Source organism: Centroberyx affinis, unplaced genomic scaffold, assembly GCF_046629955.1.
Source record: "Centroberyx affinis isolate AG114_WGS23_722 - 3 ecotype Tasmania unplaced genomic scaffold, CSIRO-AGI_Caff_v1 ptg006218l_1, whole genome shotgun sequence".
In the NCBI taxonomy this organism is placed as follows: Eukaryota; Metazoa; Chordata; class Actinopteri; order Beryciformes; family Berycidae; genus Centroberyx; species Centroberyx affinis.
Window position 1 is genome coordinate 770 of NW_027283156.1, and position 13116 is coordinate 13885.

At 41.3% G+C, this 13116-nt stretch overlaps 1 protein-coding gene across 1 annotated transcript; it reads right to left on the reverse strand.

Annotated features, from left to right (window-relative positions):
• Positions 1 to 654: 654 nt before the first annotated feature.
• Positions 655 to 9741, reverse strand: LOC139638233 (deoxynucleotidyltransferase terminal-interacting protein 1). The gene is made up of 9 exons (XM_071512300.1): positions 9407 to 9741; positions 8061 to 8128; positions 7870 to 7966; positions 6703 to 6801; positions 5474 to 5539; positions 5230 to 5286; positions 4915 to 4976; positions 2153 to 2195; positions 655 to 725 (listed from the first exon to the last, which is right to left on the reverse strand). The coding sequence occupies exons 1-9, from the start codon at positions 9476 to 9478 to the stop codon at positions 663 to 665; spliced, it is 627 nt and encodes a 208-aa protein (XP_071368401.1). The 5' UTR covers positions 9479 to 9741; the 3' UTR covers positions 655 to 662.
• Positions 9742 to 13116: the final 3375 nt, after the last annotated feature.

The window sequence follows — 13116 nt, forward strand, 5'->3', positions numbered from 1 at the left end:
ACATGACAACATAAACAACAACATGACAACATAAACAAGATGACACCATCAACAACAAGACAACATTAACATGACAAACAACATGACAACATAAACAACAACATGACAACATAAACAACAAGACAACATAAACAACACAACATAAACAACATGACAACATAAAAAACATGACAACATATACAACACGACAACATAAACAACATCATAACAAGACAACATAAACATGACAACATAAACAACATGACAACAAACAACATAAACAACAACATGACAACAAGACAACATGACAAACTGCTGAAGCTGCTGTTTGTGTTCAGCTTTATTATTAATAAACATTTCATCACTCTGATGAAACTACATCATCTAGTACTGTGTAGTAAACTAGTCAGAAACTACCAAGTAACAAGTACTGTATGATGTAGTACTAAGCCAGCAGTAAACTACTAGTCTTGCAGTAATAACTAGTAGTAAACAGTAACAAACAGCATAACATAGTAGTACTGTCATAACACACCAGTAGTAAAGTAGTAGTAAACTAATAGTAAAGTAAACTAGTAGTAAAGTATCAGTACAGTATCAGTAAAGTATCAGTATCAGTACTCTAGCAGTAAAGTATCAGTACAGTATCAGTAAAGTATCAGTATCAGTACAGTAGTACTAACTCACTTGTTGGCTCGGGAGCCGAGGACGAACGTGCTGCTGCCGCTCAGCCTGGCTGGATCCCACTGGACGCAACACACACACATCAGCACTGCAGTTACAATACAAATACACACAGTACTAATACATTAACTACTACAGTTATAGTACTAAATACACAGTACTAATACATTAACTACTACAGTTATAGTACTAAATACACAGTACTAATACATTAACTACTACAGTTATAGTACTAAATACACAGTACTAATACATTAACTACTACAGTTATAGTACTAAATACACAGTACTAATACATTAACTACTACAGTTATAGTACTAAATACACAGTACTAATACATTAAACCTGCAATAAGCGAGTTCAGACCCTGTAACCGGTCCTGAAGCTACGTGGAGATCTCCATGAGACGTGATGATGTAAACAAACAGTGATGATGTAAACAAACAGTGATGATGTAAACAAACAGCCACACAGCAGCTTGTTGTTGTTTACTCCTCTTTCCTAAAGCTTGTCGTCACGTTCGGCTGAGTCGAAGCTCCTCCCCCTCCATTCAGCAGCTTTTCCTTTTTTTAAAACTAGCTTGGCTCCTCCCTCCATCCCTGAAAAAACTTCTGCTAATGGTGGAATCCATGAAGCGAGCGAGTCAACTTGTTAAACTAGTCAACCTGTTAAACTAGTCAACTTGTTAAACTGGTCAACCTGTTAAACTAGTCAACTTGTTAAACTAGTGAACCTGTTAAACTAGTCAACTTGTTAAACTGGTCAACCTGTTAAACTAGTCAACCTGTTAAACTGGTCAACCTGTTAAACTAGTCAACTTGTTAAACTGGTCAACCTGTTAAACTGGTCAACCTGTTAAACTGGTCAACCTGTTAAACTGGTCAACCTGTTAAATTGGTCAACTTATTAAACTGGTCAACCTGTTAAATTGGTCAACCTGTTAAAGTGGTCAACCTGTTAAACTGGTCAACCTGTTAAACTGGTCAACCTGTTAAACTGGTCAACTTGTTAAACTGGTCAACCTGTTAAACTGGTCAACTTGTTAAACTGGTCAACCTGTTAAACTGGTCAACCTGTTAAACTGGTCAACCTGTTAAACTGGTCAACTTGTTAAACTAGTCAACTTGTTAAACTAGTCAACCTGTTAAACTGGTCAACTTGCTTCCTGCCTCTTCACTAGTCATTGTGGGGCATGGGATCTTCAGCAGGAGAGATCAGTCAAAGTGAGACTGGTAACTGGAGATATTTCTCTGTAGGAACGTGTATTTTAGCCGTTAGCCTTTATGCACGGTTTGTCCTTAAGGGCTTCCGTAGCCCAGTAGTTTTGCTGTGTGTGTTTACAAACTGTGTTGCGGGTTCTGTTGCCCTCTAGTGGTCAGAAAATCGCTTAGTGCAGCTTTAACTACTACAGTTACAGTACTAATACACACAGTACTACTACAGTTACAGTACTAATACAAATAGTACTGATTCCTCTCATATACCAACCTTTGGTCCTTCTCTCTTGACTGGATCTGATTTAGGTTTCACTCTGAGAAGAAGAAGAAGAAGAAGTTCAGTGTTTCCCCTGTATGCACCTAGCAGCGGCGTTACGCTGGAGAGGAGAGGAGAGGAGAGAGAGAGGAGGAGAGGAGAGGAGAGGAGAGGAGAGAGGAGGAGAGGAGAGGAGAGGAGAGGAGAGAGGAGGAGAGGAGAGGAGAGGAGAGGAGAGGAGAGAGGAGGAGAGGAGAGGGGAGAGGAGAGGAGAGGAGAGGAGGAGAGGAGAGGAGAGGAGAGGAGAGGAGAGGAGAGAGGAGGAGAGGAGAGGAGAGGAGAGGAGAGGAGAGGAGAGGAGAGGAGAGGAGAGAGGAGGAGAGGAGAGGAGAGGAGAGGAGAGGAGAGAGGAGGAGAGGAGAGGGGAGGAGAGAGGAGGAGAGGAGAGGAGAGGAGAGGAGAGAGGAGGAGAGGAGAGGAGAGGAGAGGAGAGGAGAGGAGAGAGGAGGAGAGGAGAGGAGAGGAGAGGAGAGAGGAGGAGAGGAGAGGAGAGGAGAGGAGAGGAGTCCTTCTTATCTCTTTGTTATATTATTTTGCGCTACAGATGCTTCATATCCAGCTCAATTCACACAGCTGTGAGTGAAGCATATAAACTTTGCTCTTACCTGATGATGTCAGCACATTATAACAACAAGCACCTGGTTGATGTCAAGCTGCGGTTACATGAGACATTTTTTTTCCATTCTGAATGAAATCATTCTGAAGGAAGATTGTCACACAAGTGTTTACATGAGCGCTAAATATAACGATCACATTGAGATGTGTGTTTACCTGCTCCACAGTGTGGAGTCAGAATAAAAGTTTCTGACATGAATCAGCTCTCTAACACGGGCTTATGTTTTTAAAAGATGGAGCTGCGTCAGTTATTTCTTTCCTGCTGTTCTCTCTGATGAAGCAACAGATTTATCAAAGCATACGACTCCATAAGTGTCAGAAAAATACGTTTTGTTTTGTTTTGTCCCCGCAGTGATCGGGTCCATTTGTAATTTTCACCTGTAAACTGAAACCGGCCGGAGAGGCGGAGTCAGGACTTGATATAAAACGGGCTGCACCGCCCACATCAAGCCTGAGCGCCCCGGGGTTCATAACAAGCTCATCCATTCACATCCTCCCGGAAAAAAGGGAAACGTTATTGAAACGTTAAATGCGGAGCGTGTGCAGAAAGAGGAGAGAGAAAGAAAGTGATCTGATGAGTGTTTACATGACGAAATTTTATCCATCGACCGGATTATGAAAGAGTTAAACAGCCTCTCTGACGGAATGAAATTTCATTCGGATCGGCCAGTTTGTTCTGATTGAGGAGTTTATATGAGGCGTTTTTATTCTGATTGGGCTGCTGTTCAGATTAAAAGGCTCCATGGAAACACAGCTAATTGAAGAAAGCGATGCTGATCATGGATTCAGGATTATCATTCTCCAAAGCTCCTGTGACTTCACGTATCGCACAGAAACGTTACAGCAAACGCAATCATTTGATAGGAATACTCAAGGAAACATATCTGTGAAATAAACATTTGGAAGATCCATCTTGATACAAAGATAGTTATTCCTCATGCACAGATTGTTTTCTTCTTCCTGGAGGCGGGCCTTACTCTGCACGAGGGCCAAGCTGTCAATCTCAAAGACAGCTGACAGATTCCCTCCAGAGATATTAACGTTACATATTGTTTGGATAGGATTCCCTTAAAGAAACGTCATAAATGTAAGTTATTTTATCATTGAAAATGTCATTACATTAAAGTAAATTAACACTGTTTGATAATACAACAGTGTGGTGATGCAAGTTCATTCTGGAAAAAAGGACAGTTAAGAATGAATAATTAGAAGAATGAATGACAGCTAGCTAGCTGCTAGCTAACACCCAGTGGATGTAAACGGTCACCCAGTGGGTGATATGGGTCACCCAGTGAGTGATATGGGTCACCCAGTGGGTGATATGGGTCACCCAGTGGGTGATATGGGTCACCCAGTGGGTGATATGGGTCACCCAGTGGGTGATATGGGTCACCCAGTGGGTGATATGGGTCACACGTAAACTAACAGCTTATTTGTCAAATCACATGTTTGAATTTTCAGATGAGTTTAAAAGACTGGCTGATCAAGAGAAGAAAGAATTAATAATTGACAATAAATGTCAATAATTGTTTTAAATATTATACTTTTATTATGTTCAATAAAAGTGTATTTTCCTAAATCTAGAGACAGCTCATATGTAAGATAGACAGACATTTCCCCTCATTACTGTGCACAAATGTTCAGTCTGTACTGAGGCCTCCGGAGCCTTGTGGTGCCTGCAGACACAGAACCTCCCAGCAGGAGGCGCTTCACCAGCCACAAAACAAATGTGCACTTTTTATTTTTTTCACACGCTTCACCTCCACTCCATCCTAGGGGAAACACTGAAGTTCATATATTTACATTCATATATTTCTACTGAATATGTTCTACAGTGTATATAATACTTATGTTTAAACTTTCATCTGCTCTATTCTTATTTAGATTCTGCTTCTCTTTGCTGGATCCCGTTATGATCTGATCTGCCCACAGGATCAATAAAGTTTCATCTAATATAATCTACTCTGATTTATTCTAATTTTATGTACTCTAATCAAATGTATATGATCGAATCTGATTGATCTAATTTAATGTAATCTGATCTAATGTAATCTAACCTGATCTGATGTCATCATCATGGATGAACTGCAGCAGATACTCACTGGCTGGAGAAGGTCAAAGGTCGCTCATAGGAGACAGCTGGAACACAGGGGCGACCTTTCCTCTGCACACACACACACACACACACACACACACACACACACACACACACACACACACACACACACACACACACACACACACACACACACACAGAAGGACAATAAAACATGTGTTCTTGAAGGGTTCTTTTCAGCACCATAAAGGTTCTGCTGCAGCACAAAGCTGAGGAACCATTTTCTTGCGGACTCAGCGGTTTGCTAACTGACACTGTGGAACAGGTGAGGTTAAAGGTTAAAGGTCAAAGGTCACTGTACCCTCTTAGGAACTGGACTTCCTCTCTGGCTGGAGTCTTCATCAGCCGGTCTGGACCGCTGAGGACAGAGTCACAGTGAGGGATCTACACGGTACTACATGTTCTAGATGGTTCTAGATGTTCTAGATGGTTCTACCTGGTACTAGATGCTCTAGGTAGAACCTGATAGGTCTAGGCGTTCTAGATGGGTGGTAGTGATGACACTAGATGGTTCTAGATGGTACAGAATGTTCTAAGGTTCCTACCTTGACGCTGACCTCTGACCCCGGCCGGCCGGTCTTCCCCTCCCCCTCTGGAAACAGCTGCTTGGCCTGATGACATCACACAGAGAGGTCAGAGGTCAAACTGATCTCTGGTCAGATATTTATCTGCTCCAGTCTGATCTGATGCAGGTTGATCGATCACAGACTGACAGAACTGATCAATACTACACTGGTATAAAACTACTGCTATGGGAAGATCTGAATCTGAAGCTTCCTCTCAGAAGCTGGTCTTCAAAAAACCCCCGTCACGTTGCCTCTAAATACTGAGTTGCCCGTCACGTTGCCTCTAAATACTGAGTTGCCTGTCACGTTGCCTCTAAATACTGAGTTGCCTGTCACGTTGCATGATACCGGCTCGACTCGACTCGCCTTTTTTGGTTTTCCACTGGCCAAGTTCCAGGTTCCAGGTTCCAGGTTCCAGGTTCCAGGTTCCAGGTTCCAGGTACCAGGTTCCATATCACGTAGTACCTGCTACTTTTTTTCGTAGCACCTCCGTCGAGGTTCCAAGCGAGCTGAGGAGAGCTGAGGCACCAGAAGGAGACGTGAAAACACTGCAGACCACTGATTGGTCAGAGAATCGTCATCACTGCGCGACACGGGACATAATGCTAACGTTAGCTTCCAGGCTAGCGGTTAGCTTACCCTCTTGCGTGGCCTCGAGCAGCCAGAGAGCTTCTGCTGTCTCGCTGCCTTCAGCCTCTTCTGAAATCAAATCTGTTTCCCTGCTGTGACTGACAGCCACACACCGAGGATCAAGAACACCATCTCTTCCATATCCTCCGTTGTAGCTGTGTGTCGCGTTTCATGCGGCGTCGCGGCGTCGCTATGACGACCAGTTTAGGGGGTGGGGCACATTGAGGGGGAACTATCTGCAGTGGAAAACCAAAGTGGTGCTACCAAAAGCAAGTCGAGTCGAGGCGAGTTGAGCCGGTACTATGCAGTGGAAAAGCGGCATAAATACTGAGTTGCCCGTCACGTTGCCTCTAAATACTGAGTTGCCCGTCACGTTGCCTCTAAATGTAGAGTTGCCCGTCACGTTGCCTCTAAATATTGCGTTGCCTGTCACGTTGTGTTACCATGGAAACATATTGCAAAACAGCTGCAAACATCTAGTGAAGTAAGGAGACCGTTTCACCACATGAACAGATGTGGGGGCGGGGCTTAGACAGCAGGTCAGAGGTCAGAGGTCAGAGGTCAGAGGTCGGTCTTACGTGTTCCAGAACGTTCCTGCAGGCTTCTCTGATCAGCTGCTCCGTCTGCACCTCTTCTCCAACGTTCTCCTTCACGTTCTCCGCTGCTTTTTCAAAGAACTGGACGGAACAACATTTAAAAATGTTAAAGCTGCACTGAGTGATTTTCCACCAGAGGACACAAACAGAAACACAGTTTGATAAAGCACAGCAAGCTGCTGGGCTACGGAGGCCCTGAAGGACAAACTGTGCATGGAGGCTAACAGCTAAGCTAACAGCTAAGCTAACAGCTAAGCTAACCGTACCTACAGAGAAGTGTCAGAGTCACCAGTCTCACTTCTGCCGCTTTTCCACCACATGGTGCTACTCTACTCTACTCTACTCTACTCTGCTCTACTCTACTCTACTCTACTCTGCTCTGCTCTGCTCTGCTCTGCTCTGCTCTGCTCGCCTTTTTTGGTTTTCCATTGGGCGAGTCCCAGGTACCAGGTGATATGGCGCCATATCACCTGGTACCTGGGACTTTTTTGGCAGCACCTCCGTCGAGGTTCCCAGCGAGCTGAGGCACCAAAAGGAGACGTGAAAACACTGCAGACCGCTGATTGGTCAGAGAGAATCGTCATCATCGCGCGACACGGGACATAATGCTAACGTTAGCTAGCAGGTTAGCGGTTAGCTTACCCTCTTGCAGTCTGTTGTCTCCTTGCTGTGACTAACAGACAGAGAACCGACACGTCTCCATATCCTCCATTGTTGCTGTGTGACGGTTTCATGCGGCGTCGCTATGACGACCAGGCGTGACTGATCTCTCTCCTTCTGAAGGTCACATGACCCTCAGTGACAAGGTCACATGACCCTCAGTGACAAGTGAAGAGGCAGGAAGTAGGTTTACTAGTTTAAAAAGTTTTCCTGCCTGTCTGCCTCTCTGCCCATCTCTCTCTCTGTCTCTCTGCCTGTCTGTCTCTCTGCCTGTCTGTCTCTCTCTCTGTCTCTCTGCCTGTCTGTCTCTCTGCCTGTCTGTCTCTCTCTCTGTCTCTCTGTCTCTCTGTCTCTCTGCCTCAAACCAGTTAGTTCAGACAAGGAGCTGATTAGGAAGCTTCCTAGTTAGGAAGGAAGGAGGAAGTATCCTTCACAAGGAGACAGAGCCAGACTGAAAGGTACCCATAATCCCTTTGGGTGACCCCTCACCTTCTGGTACTTCCTGAATACAGCCATGATGTCATCGTTGAAGCTGGGCTGAAGCACCGCCCTCAACAGATCCATGGAGACCAGCGGGTCTGTGTAGCTAACACACACACACACACACACACACACACACACATTTTAATAACCACAGACCAGTACAAAACCAGTATAACCAGTATAACCAGTAAACTGACCTGACTGTCATGTGGGAGCGGCGTCCTCGTCGGTGGATCTGTCTGTGTTTAATCATCAGGTTCCACGGCTTCACACACACACACACACACACACACACACACACACACACACACACACACACACACACACACACACACTCAGGTCAGGAGGGTTGGGGGTTCTATACCCTGCAGCAAGGCACTACTTTAAAATTTCACGCTTTTATTTTGAAGGCTGGATGATCCTGAGCAGCTGAACAGAACAGAAAGGATTTATTATCATTTATTATTATTGTATTATTATAATTTATTATCATTTATTACTCTTAAGATATTCAACAGTCGAGTCATTGATTAGTCATAGATTATAATTTAGTCATTTATCAGTAAAAAATAACAAACATTTTCTGGTTACAGCTTCACAGATTTGCTGCTTTTCTGTTTCATCTCGTTATGAGATGAGATTAAGATAAAATGAGATAAAATGAGATAAAATAAGATAAAATGAGATAAAATGAGATAAAATGAGACAAAATGAGATAAAATGAGACAAAATGAGATAAAATGAGATAAAATGAGATAAAATGAGATAAAATAAGACAAAATGAGATAAAATGAGATAAAATGAGATAAAATAAGACAAAATGAGATAAAATGAGATAAAATGAGATAAAATGAGATAAAATGAGATAAAATGAGACAAAATGAGATAAAATGAGATAAAATGAGATAAAATGAGATAAAATAAGACAAAATGAGATAAAATGAGATAAAATGAGATAAAATGAGATAAAATGAGATAAACTTTATTAATCTCTTGGGGAGTTCAGGAGCTGCAGAACAGAACCAAGGAAAACAAAGACAGGAAGATAATAAAGAAGAAGAGGTGATGAGATAAAGAAAGGTAACGTACATAATATAAAACTAGACACAGTGCAAATAATGCAAATGAATGCTAATAATAATAATAATAATAATAAATGCATATACATATATATAGATACTGTACATATTCACATGAAATGACTGGAGGCTTCTGTCTGTTTTAGACTAAATTATAAATCCATTAATGATGCTTAGTCCTGTTCAATAAATAAAAGTATTTTGTGATCTGATTGATTTGGGTGATATTATGATATTATTATGATAATGTTATGATATTATTATATTTTTACGATAGTATATTAGGATATTTTATGATATTATTACATTATTATTAAATTATGGCGTTTCTTGAGAGGACAAATTGAGACAGAATATAGTGAATAAGATTCTGGCCTAAATACTATTTTAGTGTCAAGTTGTCTTATTGCAGCAGCTAGCTAGCAGCTAACTAGCCAGCTAGCATCGTTAGCTCTGGTTCCTACCGGGGTCTGCAGCTCCTCCGGCCCGTCTGGATCGATCCAGTCCCGGCGGCCCTCGCTGCGATGGGCTCCCATGGGGGAAACCGTGCTAACCCGGTCCGGTCCGGGCCGAGCCGAGCTAACTCCGCTAGCCAGACTAGCTAGCTAACAGCAGCGGCTAACGGAGGTTGAAGTGAGTCAGATTAGCCGTCACAGGAAGCTGATGACGGAATCAAAATGTTTACAACTTCACCGACGGAATTATCAACAAATAAACAAATAAACCGTCAGATCACGGACGTGTCGGACTCGAGGAGGTTCTATATGAACTACGGAGCTGCTGGACCGAGCAGTGTTTATACAGGAAGCTGTACAGAGGCACGCTTCCGGCTCCGAGGACCCAAATACGCGGTGGGCGTGGCCATCTGAGGAGAAGCTGAACCCTGAAGGCCGCCATGTTGGGAAGGGCATCTGTCTGTTGTGACTAGTGTATGTAACGTAATGTAATATATGTACAATGAAAATAACGTAATGTGACGCGTTTTAAGTCAAACCTAGCAGAGGTGCCTGCATACAGTTTAACTGAACAATTTGCATTCTTATACATAGTGTTGACAGCTGCACAAATGTAACGACCAAAACCAAATTTCTCCAAGGCCTGAGATATAAAGTTGTGTTCAACTGTGTCAAATGTCTTGCAGAAATCTAGAAACAAAATAAAACTATGATCACTGCAAAGACCAGCATAGTCAATAAGGTCCAGCACAAGCCTGATGTTATTAGATATATGTCTATGCCTCATAAAACCAATTTGGGTTTCATCGATAATGTGGTCCAAAACCGCTTTTAATCTTTTGGCAAAAATCTGAGCTAGGATTTTGTAATCATTATTAAGAAGGCAGATTAGCCGCCAGTTGTCAATGCAAAGCGGATCTTTCCTAGGCTTTGGAAGGAGGGTTAAAAGACCTTGAGATAACGTGGGAGGAAGAGTTTGATTTTCAATACTTTCTGTAAACATATGGAGGAAGGGGGCTAGTTGCTCTGCAAAAGCAATATAAAATTCAGAAGTTAAGCCGTCAACCCCTGGAGATTTATTGAGTTTTAGGTGATGAATGGCAAGCAGGACTTCATCTAAAGTTATTGGGCTATCACAAAAATCTTTTTGGTCATTCTTAATTGACTTTGTGTTGGTGAGAAATCCTAGCAAATGGTTAGCTGCTACCTCATTATACTGTGACTCATACAAATTTCTATAAAATGTGGAACAGTAATTAGCTATCTTACGGGGATCATCTGTAATAACACCATTGATATTGAGTTTTTGAATATAATTGGATTTACTACGAGATCTTTCTTATTGGAAGAAATAGGCAGTGTTTTGCTCCCCTTCCTCCAACCATTTGCTCCTTGACCTCACAAAAGCTCCCTCCGCTTTCATTCTGTATATCTCATTTAATTTATTTTGCTCTAAAATTAAATCCTGTATGTCATTTTCTGATAAAACGCAGAGTCAGACAAGGCTGTCCTGTCTCGCCTTACCTGTTTCTGATTTGTGCTCAATGACTCTCTGACTTCATTGAGCTCAGCCCCCTGAAAGGAGCTGAGCTGAGCTGTGATCAGTATCACAATAGCTGAAAATGAGATCATAATTAGTCAGCTGGCTGACGATACCACTTTATTTTTAAAGGATGCTTCACAGGTTTCAGTCGCCATTGATACTATTAAGACATTTTCTAGTGCCTCTGGGCTCTGTTTAAACATCAGTAAGTGTGAGCTGCTCGCCCTCAAAAATTGTAATGTTTCCTCTATCTCTAACATTCCTGTGAAAGATTCAGTCACTTACCTTGGAATTGTTATTAACAAAAACAAAGACACTAGATGTTCTTTGAATTTCAACCCCATCATAGGAAAGGTACAGAAAAAACTAAATTTATGGCTTCAAAGGGATTTATCCCTTAGAGGAAGAATTTTGCTATCAAAGGCAGAGGGCATATCCCGACTCTCTAGATGTGAACCAACAGACCTCTGTGGCCATTGATAACATACTTTATAATTTTGTATGGAGAAACAGAATACACTATGTTAGAAAATCAGTCTTAATGAACTCCCATGAACATGGTGGCCTGAACTTTCTTGACTTTTCCACCCTTAACAATACTTTCAAGATAAATTGGATTAAACAGTTTCTTAGAAACCCAACTTCAATTTGGAATTTTATCCCTAATTACTTGTTTTCAAAACTTGGAGGCCTTAAATTTGTTTTACTTTGCAGCTACAATATTGAAAAAATCCCCTTAAAATTGTCAAATTTTCACAAACAAATGCTCCTTGCCTGGTCTTTACTTTATAAACATAATTTTCCCCCCCACAGATACTACATCTGGAACAATAGAGACATATTATATAAACACAAATCGTTATTCTTGGAAAACTGGTTTGTCCATGGAATTTGTCTGGTTAATCAGCTCCTCAATTCTAGTGGCGCATTAATGTCATACTCTGAACTTCTAGACAACTATGGTATTCCTATACCTCCAAGGGAATATGCCTTAGTTTTTGATGCAATCCCTTCTGGTGTCTTAATGCTTCTTAGAAACTCAGTAGCATCAGAACTGACTTTACTACCACTGGATCCTGTTGTTACTAGTGTTGGTCGGATCTGTTTCTCCTCTAAAAAGTGCAATAACAACCGTGATATACGAGCTTTATTTCAAAGAGAAAGGGTCTCTGTTCCAAATGTAGTCTCTTACTGGAATCATTTTACTTCAGACCTGAACTGGAAGAAAATCTGGTGCTTACCTTCTAAATATATGGTTAGAAATAAGGTTAAGGAAGTGTCTTTTAAAATGATTCACCGTTTTTATCCCACCAAGATGTTTCTACAAAGATATAAAAAGGACATTGAAGTGGACTGCTCATTTTGTCAACTGGTACCAGAAGATATCTGTCATTTATTTTGGTCATGTCCCCACTGGCAAGATGTTTGTACATTCATTTCCCACTGTATTGATTCTGAATTCTCCCTTTCCTATGAAAATGTATTGTTTGGTTTTTTTACTTACACTTCTACCAAAGCAAATAAATACTATATCATCAATTTGATTCTTTTACTGGCAAAATCACATATTCATAAAGCTAAGTTTTCCAATCATAAACCATCTTTTTTAATCTTTGTAAATGAAATCAAACAATACATTTCTACAATCCTATATTCTAAAAATAGGAAAGCTATTAAAACTATACATTTATGTACCCTGTATAACATTTTTGTAAACTGATTTATGATTTCTGTCAGTGTTCTGATCCCCTGGCTTTACATGTTTGTTTATTTATTTGTTTACCATGCTGTTTCTTAATAAATGAATAAAAAAAAAAAAAAAAAAAAACGTAATGTGACGCAATATAATGTAACGTCATATAAAAATAAGCATCAGCTTTAGCTCCCAACACAAATTCACTTCAGAGGCTCTGCAGAGTGAATCTCTGTCCAGACTTTCATGTTAAATGATTTTGTTTCATCTGCAAACTCAGATTTGATGTTTTGAACTGAATCTTGGTTGCAAACTGATGCTCACAGCAGCTGGATGACCTGTGACCTGTGACCTATGACCTGTGACCTGTGACCTGTGACCTGTGACCTGTGACCGATGACCTGTGACCTGTGACCTGTGTCCTATGACCTATGACCTGTGACCTGTGACCTGTGTCCTATGACCTATGACCTGTGACCTGTG

Coding starts and splice junctions, on each gene's coding strand:
- LOC139638233 (XM_071512300.1), bottom strand. CDS start 9,478: ATGGGAGCCCATCGCAGCGAGGGCCGCCGGGACTGGATCGATCCAGAC. Junction 5,287..5,473: donor GGTCAGAGGTCAGCGTCAAG/GTAGGAACCTTA, acceptor CTCTGTCCTCAG/CGGTCCAGACCGGCTGATGA. Junction 4,977..5,229: donor GAAGTCCAGTTCCTAAGAGG/GTACAGTGACCT, acceptor GTGTGTGTGCAG/AGGAAAGGTCGCCCCTGTGT.